The sequence below is a fragment of the Zonotrichia leucophrys genome, chromosome 11 (assembly GCF_028769735.1).
Source record: "Zonotrichia leucophrys gambelii isolate GWCS_2022_RI chromosome 11, RI_Zleu_2.0, whole genome shotgun sequence".
Classification (NCBI taxonomy): Eukaryota; Metazoa; Chordata; class Aves; order Passeriformes; family Passerellidae; genus Zonotrichia; species Zonotrichia leucophrys.
This window is the reverse complement of record NC_088181.1, coordinates 6,756,586-6,772,868: the sequence shown is the minus strand read 5'-3', so window position 1 is coordinate 6,772,868 and position 16,283 is coordinate 6,756,586. Positions and strand designations below refer to the sequence as shown.

The window sequence follows — 16,283 nt, the reverse complement described above, 5'->3', positions numbered from 1 at the left end:
GGCTTCAAACTGACAAAGGGCAGGTGTAGATTAGATGTTCTGAGGAAATTCTTGCCTGGGAGGGTGGTGAGTCACTGGCACAGGCTGCCCAGAGAAGCTGTGGTTGCCTCATCCCTGGAAGTGCTCCAGGCCAGGTTGGATGTGGCTCTGGAAGGTGTGGAAGGTGTTATGACAGCACTGGCACTTTGCCACATCACCCTGTTATCCCAGGGCATGGTAACATGGATATTAAAAGAGAAGGAAGCACAGACACTGTGTCAGATCACACTGCCCAGTGTGATTTTATCAAAAGCTGCTGCCCTCAGTGTCTGGACCATCCCATCTCCCTGTGGCCAAAGCCTCTGGCCATGCTGTGACCCTGGCTGGCATTCCACCCTGTCCTGCAGCCAGGACACCCAGTTCTGGGCAAGGCTGAGCTGCCTGTGCATCCCAGATCCAGGGCAAGACCTCTCTGGAAAGCAGCTGCCATCCCTGGGCAGCACCAAGCAGGCTGTGGGACCGTGGGATGTCTGCCAGGGCTGCTGAGCCAGAAATAAGCAGAGCAGAAAAAGCCTCCAAAAAAAAGGAAAAAAAAAGAAGAAGAAAAAAAAAGCAAACACATACCTTAGTCCCAAAGAAACTCATTCAGCACAGAAGGCAGGTTTGGAGGGGCTCAGTGGAAATGTGGTGAGTTTGCTATTTATACACCCAACCATCACAGGGCTTTTTGCAATTGCTCGCTTAGTCTGTCTTAATTGCCAAGAAACGACTGAAGTAAAGTAAATTTACTAAAGTAAATGCTGTGTTCCCAGAATAGGCACCTGCTGCACCCCAGGGAACCAAAGCCAGCAACTGCAGTGGGCTGTGAGCTGGCCAGGGCCACACAGCTTCACACAGACCCTGTCTGCTGCCATTCCTTACCAAAGGAGCCAAGCATCTGCTCAGGGCTGAGCTGGACCAGGAGCAGAGGCACCCACAGCTCTGCTTCATTTCAGCAGCACAACACACACAAATCCCCCTCCAGCCCCAGGAGGAGGCACCAGGAGGAGGCAGCAGAGATGTTGCACAGGCAGCAGAGATGGGTTTTAGGTCCATCCATGTTCTTGGAATGTCTGGGAAGCCAGGGACCAAGGGAAACCAGTCCTTTCACACCTAGACCCCAGTCTGAAGGAGATACCTTGAGGTCCCATCTCCAGCTCTGTTCTGGAAGAGGTGGCTGAAGGAAGGGTATGAAAATCCCAGCCAGCTTGAGGCAAACTCGGCAGTGATGGGGCTTTCTTCAACCCCCCAGATCCAACAGTTTAATCCCCTGCCCAGTGCCAGTGTGAAGCACAGCAATATCCCCAGCTGAGAGCTGCACAAGATTTGAGCTTTGTTTGGTGAGCACAAGCCACCTTGCTGGTGACCAACACACATGAGGCCTCTTCATCACCATCCCTCACTGCCAGCAGCTCCTGCCATCCCCTTCAGATCTGCAGGAAAGAACGGGGCCTTGGCCACCAAAAAGCAGAAAAGCACAAGGGTTTGTAAGAGCCAGCCAGGCTAATTAAAAAAATCAGTTTGGGTAAGAGCCTCAAAGGGCCACAAAGACAATTAGAGGGATGGAGTGCCTCTCCTGAGAGAAAAGGCTGAGAGCCTTGGGATTGCTCAGAAGAACAGAAGGCTCAGGGAACACCTTAGGACACCTGAAAGGGCTGCAGGAGAGCTGGAGAGGGACTTCAGACAATGGCACAGAGTGACAGGGAAGGGGGGAATGGCTTCAAACTGACAGAGGGCAGGGTTAGATTGGGTGTTTGGAAGAAATTCTTCCCTGTGAGGGTGGTGAGGCCCTGGCACAGGTTACCCAGAGAAGCTGAGGCTGCCCCATCCCTGGAAGTGTTCAAGGCCAGGCTGATGTGGCTTCAAGCAAGGGCCATCGCAGGGGGGTAGGAATGAGGTGATATTTAGGTCCCTTCCAACAGGAACCATGCCATGATTCTACAATTCTGCAAATTGAGCAAAAAACCAGGAAATCGTCTCCAGCAGCAGTCCTTGTGCTCAGTGACTGCACTGGAGAGTCTCAGAGGGAGGCTGGGACCTTCAGCACCCCAGCATGTGGAGGTGCCTCATGCCCCAGCATGGGGAGATGCTGCCTGAAGAGCCAGGGGAAGCAGGTGCTGAAGGTGCAGGACTGCCTGGGTGACTCAGTGGCACAAAGGCAGCTGCAGGGCTGAGTCATGTGTCCCTTGTCCCTGTTCCTGGCACCACAGGTCAGCTCTTTCATGGCTTCTGAGAGACAACATCACTGCGTAGAATATTTAAACATCACCCATCTTCACTTCCCAGCCTGTGGTTTATTGTGCCTCCCTCCCCCACTCCTCCAAGGCTGATTCACAAAGATTTTTAATTCCTATTAAGCTCAGTGAGACAAAATAATTGTATTTGGGAACAAATGTTACAGCTAGAAAGAACAGTGAGCAGAAATCTTCCTGCTGGCATCAGTGGTGCCACAGCCCCACTGCCCAGCTCAGAACCAGCACCAGGGCTGGTGCCAAAGGAGGAGACCCACCACCACAGCCAGGTCCAAGACCTGGGACATGTCCCTAATCTGGTGTGGAGGACAAAGGGGCAGTGGGGTGGGAGGGTTCCAATGATATTTTGTCCCATTAGGGCAAGGGGCACATCTGTGTGGCCAAAACCACAGAGAACAAGCAGGTAGCTGTGAACCATGCGCCATCAGCTGCCAAGAGTCCACCAACATCCCATCCAGAGAGGTTCTCATGGGCAATCTCACCTCTCCTGACCCTGCCTGGCACCCAGCCATGAGCCAAACCCACAGAGCATTCCTGACACCTGTGAGTCAATGCCAGCAGTGTCCCACTGGGCAGAGCTCAGAGGCACCAGCACACCACACCCGGTGCCAGCCCATTCCAGCCCTGCTGACACCACCAGCAAGCTGCTGCTCAAGGCTCAGTCCAGTGCCTACTGTGCCAATTAGAGAGAAGCTAAAAATAGCAGAAAAGAAAAACAAAAAGCTAAAAGCACCAAACATTTGCATCACATAGAAAGCTTCGGGATCAAAACCGCTGGACTGAGACATCACTGACAGGAAGAAAAATTCCTGAAAAGCACAATTAGGTCAGAGATGACACCTATCAAGGCTAGAAAGCTCATTAGTCTCATCCAGGCTGAAAAAAGTTAATTGCAGGCTGTGGCAAAGTGAGGTTTTCCCCTACACTCTCCCTGCTGAAGGTGAGGTCACCCGCTGGACACCTGAGGTGGTGCTGGCCATTCACCAGCTCCTGGGCCAAGTACCTGAATGAGAGCACCTAATCTCCCAGGAACTGGGAAAATTTTTGTTTGGTTTACACAATTTAAATCCCTCTATGCTCATTTTCTGCTGCACCCAATGTGGGTGCCTGTATCCACCACATATCCACACTCTGCCTACCCTGCTCCCTCCCAGACCAGGTATAAAACAGAATTTGCAGTTAAAGCCAATGCCCAGCACAAAGCACTGATGGGGGAAGGACCAGTTGTGGCACAGAACAATTCACACACTGGTGCCACACACAGCCTCAGGATCACCAGGAAAGCTTCCACTGCTGCTCAGGGAGATACGAACATGAGCAAACCACGGGAGGAACAAATCCACACATCAGCAGGACTTACCTCCACCCACTTCCCATTGACTTCCATGAAGAGGACGCAGAAAGGGTCAGATTTGGAGGTGACATCCCTGTCCAAGAGGTTCTGGCCGCAGATGGAGAGCTCGACCTTGCAGACACAGTACTGGGAGCCCACAGGCCCCGGCGGCGAGGGAGGCGCCGTGTACGCCATGGGCCCGGGGGACAGCAGCTCCTGGCACTCTGTGGGACACACAGGGACAAACCTCAGTGTGGGACACACCTCAGTGCTGGGGGCACCAAACCTCAGTGTGGGACAGCACAGGGACACCATGGGCCTGGGGGACAGCACAGGGACACCATAGGCCCAGGGACAGCAGCTCCTGGCACTCTGTGGGACACACAGGGACAAACCTCAGTGTGGGACAGCACAGGTACAAACCTCAGTGCTGGGGGCACTCCTGCAGCTCCTGTCAGCCCTGCTGAGAGGTGCTGCCACATTTCACAGAGAAAAGCAAGGCACAACACACAAGATTTTTGAGATTCACATTCTCTGAGCTTCAGAGAAGGAGAAAACACAGTTCTTATTACTTGCTGTGCTTGTGTTGTGCTAAAGTAGAATGCAATATGGAGATTGTTTAGCCAAAGTGAAGATGTTTTGTTTCCTTGGCCTATCAGGGCCAGGAGTGTCTGTGTGTGTGTGTGTGTGTGTGTGGATTGTTGGGTGACAGCCACAAAATTTTGTGCAGTGTGAGCAGCTGTGTGCAGAGTAAATGCTTAACAGATTCAATTTAAATAAAATGTATATACTATAGTACAATAAAGTAATTAATTAGCTTTCTGATATCTGTGGAGTCGTCTTCATCATTCTCTCTCCTTTGCTGGAGTTGCCTTTGATTTACAATAGAGCTGGGCACACACAGAGCCTCTTGCTCTGAGTTACATAGGTGATCTAAGCCATGAGGTTCTCCTGGCTCCATCTCCCAGGTTGTCCTGAATGGAAGCCCAGCAGAGCACCGACCTGCTGGGAGTTTACTCCATAAATAACAGATTTTTCAAGGAAAGGTAACATCTTAACCCCTCAAGGGAGAGGGAACTCCCCAACCTCTTCTTCCAGCACGCTGGGCCTCTGTTTGTGCTGAGGAGCCAGACTCCCACAGCACCTTTGAGCACACACCTGACTGCTGTCTGTCTGTCTGTCCCCAGGCAACACACCACAGACCTAAGCTACGAGGGGCAAGCTTGAGCTCTGCTCTGCAAATCATCATAGAAAAAGGGGAGAGGCTGTGAGGGTGAGTGTGATGCAGGGCAGCTCCAACCCTCAATCAGCCCCATCTCCACCCAGCTCAGAACAGTGGCTCTGGTAGCAGGTAAAAAGTGGCAATAGTTGTTTCAGAGCACTGAAGGCACATGTGACAAGCACTGCATGACCTGAAGCACGATTTACCGGGCCCTGACTAAAAATCCATTTAAAATCTTATCAGAAGCCTGCTACCAAAGCCATTTTGCAGAGATAAATGGGTTTTATACCATTATTAGTGCAAAACCTCATCCCACAGGACAGTCTTGACTTCTGATATACATTTTACTTGTCATGAATCACCAATGGTCTTCAATGGAGAAGAAAGGGGAGAAAAAGAAGAAAAAAAGCATTTTTAGATTAACTTACACTAACAAACTTTTGTGGCTATTTTTGCTAGTGGAAAGTGAGCTCTTCTCGGCAGCTGCTTCAATATTCTTTGTCTTCTTTTTCAAGAGTGGCTCCTAGCTCATCCACTTTATCTGAAGCCCTCAAACATTGCCTTCTCCACCTTGATAAACCATCTGCTTCTGTTTGGCATTGAAACCCCAATTAATATTATCTATTTGTTTTGCCTGGGCATGAGTATCTACAAGCCCTTGAGCTGCCAGGAGCTGGGCTGCTGCCCTTTCCCCTTGCAGCTCAGCTTCCCAGCTGGAATGGGGAGGGAGGGCAGGGACAGGGTGATCCCAGCAGGGCTGTGGAAGGAGCTCTGGGCTCACCACCAGCTGTCCTGAGTGCTCAGCCCTGCTGTAAAGAATTCTGAGCAGAAAACAGCTCCAGCTCCCAAGGCTTGGAGCCTTCTCCTCCTGCCTGCCAAGATCTCTGCTTGGCACTAAGTCACCAGAAACAAGCCTGGTTTTAACCCCCAGCAGTAAACAGAAGCTCTTCACCCCAGACTGCTGCTCAGGAATGAGTGGTAAAACCATCCCAGCTCCATAAGAACTCAGAAATTTCTCCAGAAGAAGGAAAACCCCATCCCTGGCTGCAGACACTTGTGAGCATCACCAAAACAGCACCCACGTCCGTTTCCCAAGCTCCCCCTTGCTTAGACCAAGCCTGACTGGTACCATCAGTGACTTTTGTGGGCTCTTACTGAAATCACAGATCATCCCAAAGAAGGATCTCCTGCTCCCTGGGATGGACACAGCAGAATTTTGCATGGTATCACTGCTGGGTGTCAGTACTTCTGTGTCTGTTTCAAATATGCCTGGTATTGGCCATGAAAAGAAATTATTTCCTTAACAAGAGGATCACGGGATTTAGGGCCTAAGATTAAGATTTAAGATTAAGCCCTCCCCAAATGTTTTTTCACCCCAGACTGCTGCCCAGGGAAGAGCACAGCAGGACAATGCCAGAACAGCAGCAGGGTCACACCCAAATGGTGTCACTGTCACAGCAGCATGGTGGCACACGTGGGAAACCTTCCATCCACTGCAGCTTCAAGGAGGAACATGTGGAGAAGCAGAATTCCTCATGGTTCATCCACCATGGCTGGGGACCAGCCCCAAGGTGCTCTGCTCCCAGCCCATGTTGCCAGCTGCAGCTAAAGTGAAGATTTTACTTAATTAATTTTCTTTAATGCACTGATCAATGTCCTAAAATAGCCAAGCCTGTTCTATTTATGCCGGTGTCTGTCTACTGCTCCCTCTGAGAAGCAAACATGGGGCAGCTGTGCTGGCATGAACCTGGTCCTGCCAGAGCAGGGAGAGCTGGGCTGGGTTTTTCCATCTCCCCTTCTCCCAGATCCCAGTGCTGTCTCATAAAAAGCAGAGGCAGCAAATGACTCAGTGGAAAAACCTTTCTTCCCAGGGCTGGCAGACACCAAAACATCCTCTTGGTTTCACACACATCTCCCATACTCCAGCCCCTGAGCTCAGCCTGTCTGGCTCCCCAGGGTGGGCATGTCACAGGCACTGGGATGAGGAGATGGCCAGCACCAGCCAGAGCAAACCCTGGAAGCCACCTCTCCTGCCATGGATCCAGCACCTTCCTCTTGCTACACCTGCATGGATCCAGCACCTTCCACAGGGCCAGCTGTGGGTTCAGCCCCTGCTGCCTCAGAGGCTTCACATCTGAGGAACCACCAGCGAGCCAGCGCCATCCCAACACCCCACAAAAGCTTTAAATTCAGGGGGTATTTGAGCTGGCACTGAAAGAGTCAGTGTGCCATCATCTGTATTCCAGCCTCTCCTCCCGTTTTTGTTCTCCTCTCCCCACATTTGCTGCCCTGAACAAAGTCCTGAACTGGCTCAGCATCCACAGCCAAACATTGCCCTGTGCTCCATCCCAGCTGCCAGCTGAGCACACACACGTGGTGCCCCAAGGGAACACAGCCAGGGTACCAATGAGGGCTCTCAGGGATGAACCTGAAGCTTTGGCTGCCCCAGGGTCCCTCTGCTATCAGGAGATGTCACAGGAGCAGAATGCAGGGACCCCATCACCAAATCCTTTTTGGGCTTTCAGGACCTTCTGAACTGAACATCTCTGTGTTTAAAATTTTCAAGTACTTTTCTTCTCCATGGCCTGGTCACTTCCAAGCTGTTTCATGTCCACAACAACCCACAGAGAAGGGTTTTGCTGCCTGGGGGCACACACAAGCCCTGAAGCTGTCCTGAATATCTAGCAGCCCCAGAGCAGAGTCTCATACCATGGCACACCAATCTCTACAGCAGAGCAAAATCACTTTTACAAAGTGCAAAAGGGTCAGCAGAAAAACCTGGGAGCTTCATTTCCTCAATTATCTGGAAAGGAAAGAGGGGAAGGAAATATCTGATTTGCAAAGTAACTCCTGACTGAAGATGTTTCCCCCTCCCTGTGCAGAAGAGCAGCCCCAAGAGCAGCAGCTCCTCAGGCCATGCTGAAGTTCTGTGTTAAACATTAACAAGAAAAATCAGCAGAAAAAAAATTAAACTGTGCTTTAGGTAAAACATGGTGGAGGGGGGGGGAGCTCAATCTTAATAGTGCCCTAAATTCAATGACCTCCTCTCATTAAAGAAATAATTTCATGGCAAATACCAGGTGTATTTGAAACAGACACAGAAGTACTGACACCCAGCAGTGATACCATGCAAAATTCTGCTGTGTCCATCCCAGGGAACAGGAGATCCTTCTTTGGGATGATCTGTGATTTCTGTAAGAGCCCACAAAAATCACCTGCAGCTGTTTTCCCACTAAGGCTGTCCCACTACAGCCCATTGCAATTGTGGCAGCAAAATTCCTTCCAGGAAGGCAAAAATTGAGAGAGGAGCATCAAACAGGTGAATTGGGGATGTTATAAATCACATATCTGAGCTCACAGGCAGTGGAGACACACAGGGAGAGCAGCAGTACCTGAGGGAGGATTAGAGGCAGTGAAAACAGGCTGTCATCAGATTGAAGCAGGAGAGGAGTGTGAGGATACACAAACTGGCTGCCCAGAGCAGCAGAAAAGCTGAAACCCAGGACACACGGAGTTGGAGACACCAGGAAAAGCTGGGATGGACACCTGAGGCAGCTCCCCACAGCACCACAGCTCACAGTGGTCACTTTCCCCTCTCCTGCTGACAAACAGAGCCATCTCCAGAACTCTTTCACAAAAACATCTACCTCTCAGTCCCACGCAGGCATTTCAGTGGATTCACAGCTTGCCCCTGGTCCTTCAGCAGCCTCATTACCTTCTGCACACAGGTGCAGTCAGTCAGGACACAGCACCTTGCTGCTGGTCCCCAGCAAACGCCTCTGCCACAGGCGAGCAGCCAGGGAGGCAGAAAGGGGATGCTTGGAACATCCCTGTAGATGCTCCTTGGGTCCCTGCTACTGCCAGAGGAGCTTCACCTCTCCCACTGGGCAGGGAAAGGCTGAAAACTGCCCCTGAGCACCCCAGCACAGGCAGCACGGCTGGGACTGAGCTCAAATTCTCCCAAATTCAGACACTGGGGGGAGACCCAGCAGACAGAGATGCCCAGGCAGGGCTCTTGTTTCCAGCCTGAAGCACAGGTCCCACAGCCAAGGGGACTGTACTGAGATACTCTGGTGCCTGATACAGAGGGACAAAGTGTTTCAGGACAACCCAATAAAGTGATATCTCCAGTGAACCTTTCCTGTTGGAAACTGTCCCTGATGGGCTACAACAGACAATGCTGCTGGTGCTGACAGCTGAGCTGCTCACAGCAGCACTGCAAAATTCCCTCTCAAGGGCTGGTGGCCACTGCTGTGACAGTGACTGCCTCTCCATTTCACTCTTGGGCCATCCCAACCCACAGTGCCAGCTCCTCTCAGGCCCTGCTGCCCCCAGAAATGCCCTCACCCACCAGGTCTGGCAGGTTTGGTGCAGTGAGGGCAGCACCCTCCTTGCTGAAACCCCAAGAGGCTGCACCAAGCAGCACATGGGCAGCACCCAGCAAAGCTTCTGCAGGGGCTGAGGATCAGCAGAGCCCTGAGAAGCCACCACCTGAGGTAACCTGGGAGTCACAAAACTCCGAGGCAAACCCTGCGGCACCACAGCTGGACACCCCCAAAGTGGCTCATCTCATTTTGAAAATGAGAAAAGCAGCTCCAGAGCACTTTGCTGTGCCCAGGGCAGAGCTGAGACAGGCACTGCTGATGCCAAGCAGGGATCCAGCAGCTCCAGCAGCCTCTGTGCCATCCCCTCACGTGGCACAGCAGCTGCTGTGGCAGTGGCATTAGGGAAGAGCCTGGCTCACACTGAAGGATGGCAGGGTGGCAGCGACTCCTCCTGCCCTGTATCCCTGCTCCTGCACCACCTCACAGCCCTGACCACGACCCCAAGGGACCCCAGTGACCACCAAACTCGCCACCCTGGCTGGTTCCTCCTTGGAGCAGGAGCTGGAAGGAGCTGGGGCTGCTCTGTCCCAGGCAGGAAGGCAAAAGCCGCTGTGCCAGCATCCCCTGTGGGGAGAGGAGAGCCGGTCCCTCGGCCAGAGCAGGACACAGCCACTGCCCGGCCACCGCTCCAGGACACAGGATGGACACGGGTCCTCAGGGAGGGGCTCACACCCACAGAGACACCAAAACTGGAAATATCAGCCAGGGAGGGGAGAGGAAACCCAAACAGCTTTAGGTGCTTCTGGCACGGAGGCAGCTCCGGGCAGAGCCTGCCCGGGCACTGGGGACCAAAGAGCAAATCTGTTCTCCAACCCTCTATAAAGTCTGAAAATGCCCCCCCCCCAGGTATCTAAGTGTGTAACCCTACTCACCGACGGGAAATCACGAGGATTGAGTGAGGTGTTTCCGCAATCCTCAGTGTCGTCGCAGAGCCGAGGGCTCCGGGCTGGCAAACGAAAGCAAAACTCGCTCCTACACACCCCGCGGTGACGCGGGGACAGACGGAGAGCACCGCTGGTGACACGGCCGGGAGGAGCTGCAGGGCCGGGGGCGTGCTCAGAAAGTCACAAAATGAAAAAAAAAAAAAACAAAACAACGCAAAAAAACCCCAAAAAACCCAAAAAAACCCAAAAAAACCCCCAAAAACCCACAAAAAACCCCACCAAAACCCACAAAAAAACCACCAAACCAAAAAAAAAAAAAAAAAAAAAAAAAAAAACAACAACAAAAAAAAACCCCAACAAAAACAAAAAAGACCACCAAAACAAAACAAAAACAAAAAATCCACAAAAAAATCCCACAAAAAAATCACCACGGGAAAGAGTCCTTCCTCCAAACCGGAGAGGAAACAGGGGCTGTGCTACCAGGCAGCCGCCCAGGGGTGCGTGTGCAGGGGGCAGAGCCCACCCTGGTGCCAGCCCCGCACATCCGTGCCCTGCTCACAGATCCATGGGTGCCTCCCCGGCTTGCTGCTCAGGCAGGGGAAAGGGCAGACAAGGAGCCGGGTGAGGTGGAAGCGCGGAGCTCCCCCTGCTCGGGACGCACAGAGCCCATTGCCGTCCCCACGGGCTCGCACGTATTTGGCTCAGATGCGCCGGGAAGGGTTGCACATTTTCGCTTGACTACGAGTTTGCTCTGGGGCTCAATTTAGGGAAATCTGTGATTCAGGGCAGAAAACATCGTGATGTCACCGCGAATCGTGGCGCTCGCATCAAACCCTGCACACAGCCGCCCTACAAGGCGGACCCAAGGGAGGGTTCGTGTGCTGGCTCTGCACCCACCGTGTTCCCAGGCTGGAATCCACCTCCTGCCCCTTCCCAGGCACAAATCCACGCTGCCCATTCCAACGAGGGACTGGGAGGCTCAGTCCTGGGGGAGCCTCTGTCCGACAGAGAAAATCACCAAACACAAATCTCCTGCCTCCCCAGGGCAGCGATGCTCTTGTGAGACACCTGCTCCAGGTGGGACACACAAGAGATGCAGCAAGGGAGGAGGAGAAGGCACGCTCAGGGTTTGGGGCATATTTGAGCTTCCAGTATTAAAAATTTTCTGCCCCATCCTAGAGGAGACATATGAAAGCTGGGCACACTGTCACAAGGAGGAGGGGGGATAGATCTGTTTCAAAACTGGATTTGGAGGAAAAAGTGGACTTAATTAAAGTCTTTACATTCCATCCCTATGGAATGTAAAGGATCAGGGTTGTGGGGAGGGTGGCTGGGCTGCAAAGGACACACAGCCAGCAGGGCCCCCTTGCAGGTGCAGAGGGAACCTCCCACATCCCAACTATACACCATGTACATAACAGGCTGTTTAACTTATTAACCACTTTCCTATGCTGTTGAAAACAAAAATGCTGGCTTTCTGAATCTTAATTGGATTCCTATTCCCAGCCAACACCATCTATCACATGTGAGAGGGGAAGAAAAAAATTCATCATTTATGTGATCAGAAATATCTTTAACTGCTTTTGAAGCTCAGTGCATGTCAGCCTAACCTCATGTCAGCCAGAACAGCCCCAGCAGCAGGCAGCTGTGCAGGTCCCTCCTTCCCATGCACTATTTCATCCCTAAAGCAACCAGTGCTTCAGAGCTGATAAGATAAATAAATATTAATTCATGGGTATTTATGTGCAATGCTCGGTGGCACTGGGACACCAAGCCATGCAGAGCACCGCTGTCCCCATGGCTGGAGCCACCTTTCCCTCTCCCTTCCATCCCACCCCTCAGAGCCCCCCATCCCTTCCCCTTCACAGACGGGATTTTCATCGCCAAGATCCAACATTTTCCCACAGAATTTTAATTTTTTTTTTGGCCTGCTTTGCAGCAGAGAGATGCTGCCACTTGATGTGTGAAGCTTCACCCTGAGACTGAATTGTGTGCCAGCGAGACAAAAATGCTGTGGTTTGTGAGAATGACGTCTGACTAATTCTCGACCCCTTCTCAACAGCTTTAGACACCGCTCGAGGGAATATCAGACTGGGTTTAAATGGTTGCTTAGCACTGGACTTGTTTAATAGCAAAACTTGTATTCCTAGCTTGTATCATTTTTAAAATCTGCCTCATGACAGCTGATGTTTCTTCCTAAATCCTCAGCTTCTGGAATCACGTGATGATGGAAAATCCAGGGCTCTGAGGAAGGCGACTATTTTAGACACAAGATTTTTCCTGCTGGCTACAGGCAGAAAACATGACAGCTCCCAAACACGAGGCCTTAGCAAAAGCAGCAGACAAATAAAATTGGAGCCCTTCTAGCTGAATTCTACACTTGTTTGTTTTTCTGGTATTTTAACAACATTATGATCTCCAAACTCACCTGAGTTCCTGGGAATTAGTTTTTCCCCCCCGCTCCCATGATCTAAACAAGAAACCTTGCAAAGCCAGCAGCCAGGAAACTGATCCAAAGCAGCAAAAAGTGATGACTCAGGTCCTTCAACAAATATTTTACAGAGGTTTAAAAGACAAACCATAAGATTTCAGGGACAGAAAGGGTGGGGAAGCGTTCAATTCTTTTTTTCCGTCACACTGCTTTGTGGGTTTTGCATCCTGCCAGGAGCACTATTTCAAATGCCAGGCGACTCCACTGCACGAGAAAATTTACCTTTCCCTGTGTCCCCCCACCCTGCCTCTGAACAGCAGCCAAGGTTCTCACATAAAGAGTTCCTTATGAGAGCTGGCAGGCCTGAACCCGGACAGGAGCTGCTGTTTCATCAATTAACCTGGAATTCTGTCCCCAGCACGCCGAGGGCTCCTGGAGAACAAGCCCTGATTTACAGCAGCTCCCCCCAGGCTGGGCTCTCCACTGAAGGCAGGGAAAACTCTTCCCACCAAGTGGAGCAGGAGAAGTTGTTCCTCCCAGGCTCTCCACACTGAGACTGCTGAAAGGCAAACAAAGCTGCTGCAACTCCAGCACATAACTGGGCAGACTGGTACATCGTGGGGCAGCTCCAGCACTACAAAATTCCGGTGCTTTGGGGTGAGGGAGGGGAATCCCTGCCAGAGGAGCAGAATCACGGACTGCCAAGGGCTGTGCAGCTGATGTATCCCCCCAAAGCAAAGAGCATCTTGATCCACAGCTCAACTCCAGCAGCTGAATCCCAAAAGGATTTTTCCACACTGGAATCCCCAGCTCCTGGGGTGCAGGGCCCCTCCTACAGCACACACTGGAGTTGTCTAACCCTGATAAGCAGCAGCTTCACAACAGCTTACCAGCAACCAGCATGAACCCCTTGCTGTCCCCAGCACAGACCCAGGGAGCAAGGATGTCCCCAGGACACAACATGTTGATCCTCCCCTCAGCTGGAGCTTGCAGGGCAGCTGGACAGCCCTGCCCACCCTCACACTGCACCAGGGCAGTGTCTGCAGCCCCTGCAGAAGATAAACTGTGCTCCTGAGCAAGCAGGTCCTGGGAACAGCAGGGCACATGCCAACAGTGCCAGGCTGCTGGCAAACTTCATCCCCTGGGGGCTGGGGACAGCGTTGGCTCTCAGAGAGCAGCTCCAGGACCGTGTGCCTGCCCAAGGCAGGGGCTAGGGGCTGCCTACACCGCAGGAAGATGAAATCTGGGCACACTTGGAAGCCTCACTAGATGCCCACACTCCTTCCCTCCACTTTATCCCAGTCAGGATGCTCCATCAGTAACAGCAGGGAAAGAAAAACACACATCACCAGAAAACGTATGTCCCAGGCTATCACACAGCTGAAACCAAAGCAAATGCAGCATTTCCCCAAGGCAGCTACAGGAAAACATCCTCCACTGACTGCGTTCCTCAAAACAGCTCCTTTCCACATGCCCCGAGCTTTTGTTCCCAGCCTTCCTCCTCCCATCCCTCCCTTCCCTGCCCCCAACAGGCTTTGGTGGAAGGCTATTTCTGGCTGATAATAAATAATTTTCTGACTCCAGAGAAGCACAGTGGTATCAGAGGCCCCAGTACCTGGGCTGGCTGGAGGAGGCTGATGCAGGTGACAGGGGAGCAGGATCAGAACTGAGCACACCTGGGCTGTGCTCCCAACTCCAGCTTTTCCAGTGAGGTTCAGGTGTGGCGCCAGCAGGTTCAAACCTGGTCCTCGAGGTTCATGAGGATCCTCACAATTCCTTTCCACAGAGCAGCTCACGCTCTGGGGAGTCAGCAGCAAGGACCCAGCCCTTCAGAGATGTTTCTGCCACCGAGGCTCGGCTCTCTACTCACCTCTGTTTCCTGTTCCACCCTCCTTGTGGTGACCAGCTCCAGAGGGTGTGTTTGCCCACCAAGTCCTCCAGCCCTGCTGGCTTTAGTCCAGCCCCTTTGCCTAAATTAGGGTTACTCACACAGAGACTTATTGCATCAGGTCTTCAGGCTGGCAGAGCTGACAGGAAAACACCTCCCTGCCTGCCATCCTCGCAGCACCCTCACGCTGCTGAGCGAAACGCTCCGCTCGCCTCTCGCTCAGAGAACAAAGCTGGGCACAGAGCAGAGAGAGGCAGCACATCCACGAGCGTAAACCCTCCCAGTGCCCCCAAACGCATGGCATGAGGGAGATCATCACCAGCTGCAGCAGCATCAGGCTGCAAACAGCTCCTGAGGAAGCGACTCTGATTCCTCAGCCTACAACTCACCAGATCTCCCTGGACTCAGTACCACAGGATGAGAGGAGCTTGCAGCAGCTGCCCAGAAAAAACCCTACAAACATCCCCAGGCTTGGGGAGTGAAGCCACCAAGCCCTGGCATTTACTTGGGGGTCACACACCCAATTCACATCTTTAGAAGTGGATACAGACACACACACAGAGTGGGAGCAGAACAACTTCCACACCGTGCATGAACGAAGGGACCTGGGCTGGGGAAGGGGAGCGGAAAGCGACAGGGGGAATGTCCTGAGGGATGGGCAAGGAACCAAAAGTCTGTCCCAGGGCACCGAGGGTCAGTCTGGGAGGATGGAGGGTCTATCTCAGAGAAGGGAGATCTGTACAAGAGCACAGACGGTCTGTCCAAGAGCACAAAGGACAGGGAGGGTCTGTCCCAGGACATGCAGGATCTGTCCAGACGCACAGAGAGCACAAGGGCTACCACACACCTCGGGACGACCCTGCATGTCCCCATGCGGTGGGTGACATCGGTGTTACGCTGTCCCGGCCAGCGCCACGCTCTCCCAGCCCCGCTCCGTTATCCCCAGCGCACCCCCGGGGGCTGCCGGTACTCACCGCCGGGCCGGGCCGGGCCGGGCCGAGCCGCTCCCGCGGGGCTGCGGGCTCACAAGCTCCGCACGGCCGCGCCCGCCCCTCGCCATCACCGCCCACCCTCCCGCCCCGAACGGCGGGGCCGGGGGCGGGCGGCGGGCGCGGCCGGGCTCGGGCTCCCCCCTCCGCAACGAGCAGCAGCCGCTCCTGATTAACAAAATAAAAAAAAAAAAAAGAAAAAAAAAATAGAAAAAGAAAAAGAAAAAAGAAAAAAATATAGAAAAATAGAAAAAGAAAGAAAAAGACAGAAAAAGACAGAAAAAGAAAAGGGAAAAAAGGGAAAAAAAGAAAAAAGAAAAAAGGGAAAAAAGGGAAAAAAAGAAAAAAAGAAAAAAAGAAAAAAAGAGGAAAAAAAAAAGGAAAAAAAGGAAAAAAAAAAGAAAAAAGGGGGAAAGGGGAAAAAGAAAAAAAAGAAAAAAGAAAGGATCCACCCCAAAACTACTTCCCTCACTGCTTTTGCTTTGCTCTTTGGAGAAAAGAAAAAAAAAAGCTTAAAAACAGCCTAAAAAATACATCTAGAAAATTGTTTTCCGTGTTATGCACTCAGATCCAAGGGAAAATATAACTTTGTTGGCTCAACAATAATAACATTTAAGCAAAACCACAGGGTTTTGTGCTGGCTGGGTGTAAGCAGGGTTTTCCCTGCCCAGTCAGTGTGGGTGCTCCTGGTGCTGAAATCATTCAGGCCTGGACTGTGTCCCGCTGGTTCTGCTTCCCGTGGGGAAAGGATGGTTAAAGAAGGAAAATAAGCAGGCCCCAAATGCATGGCCCAGACGTGAAGGGCTGGCACAGGGCTGGGCAGTGTCACACCCAGCCATCACCCACCCACTCCATGGAGCAGGTGTGTGCTCCCTTCCAGG

General features: G+C 52.2%; 1 protein-coding gene across 4 annotated transcripts in view; it reads right to left on the bottom strand.

Moving 5' to 3' along the window:
• CPNE2 (copine 2) overlaps positions 1–15,502 on the bottom strand; it is a 46,069-nt gene extending 30,567 nt beyond the window's left edge. Inside the window, exons 1-2 of one of the 4 annotated variants that reach the window (XM_064723516.1) lie at positions 15,388–15,502; positions 3,631–3,827 (exon numbers count right to left, since the gene is read on the bottom strand). In XM_064723516.1, coding sequence (XP_064579586.1) covers positions 3,631–3,798 — 168 coding nt within the window. In that variant the 5' untranslated portion in view covers positions 3,799–3,827; positions 15,388–15,502. Of the gene's footprint in view, positions 1–3,630; positions 3,828–10,082; positions 10,249–14,140; positions 14,298–14,395; positions 14,776–15,387 lie in introns of those variants that run through there. The other 3 variants (XM_064723518.1, XM_064723519.1, XM_064723517.1) reach the window with 3 other exon arrangements.
• Positions 15,503–16,283: the final 781 nt, after the last annotated feature.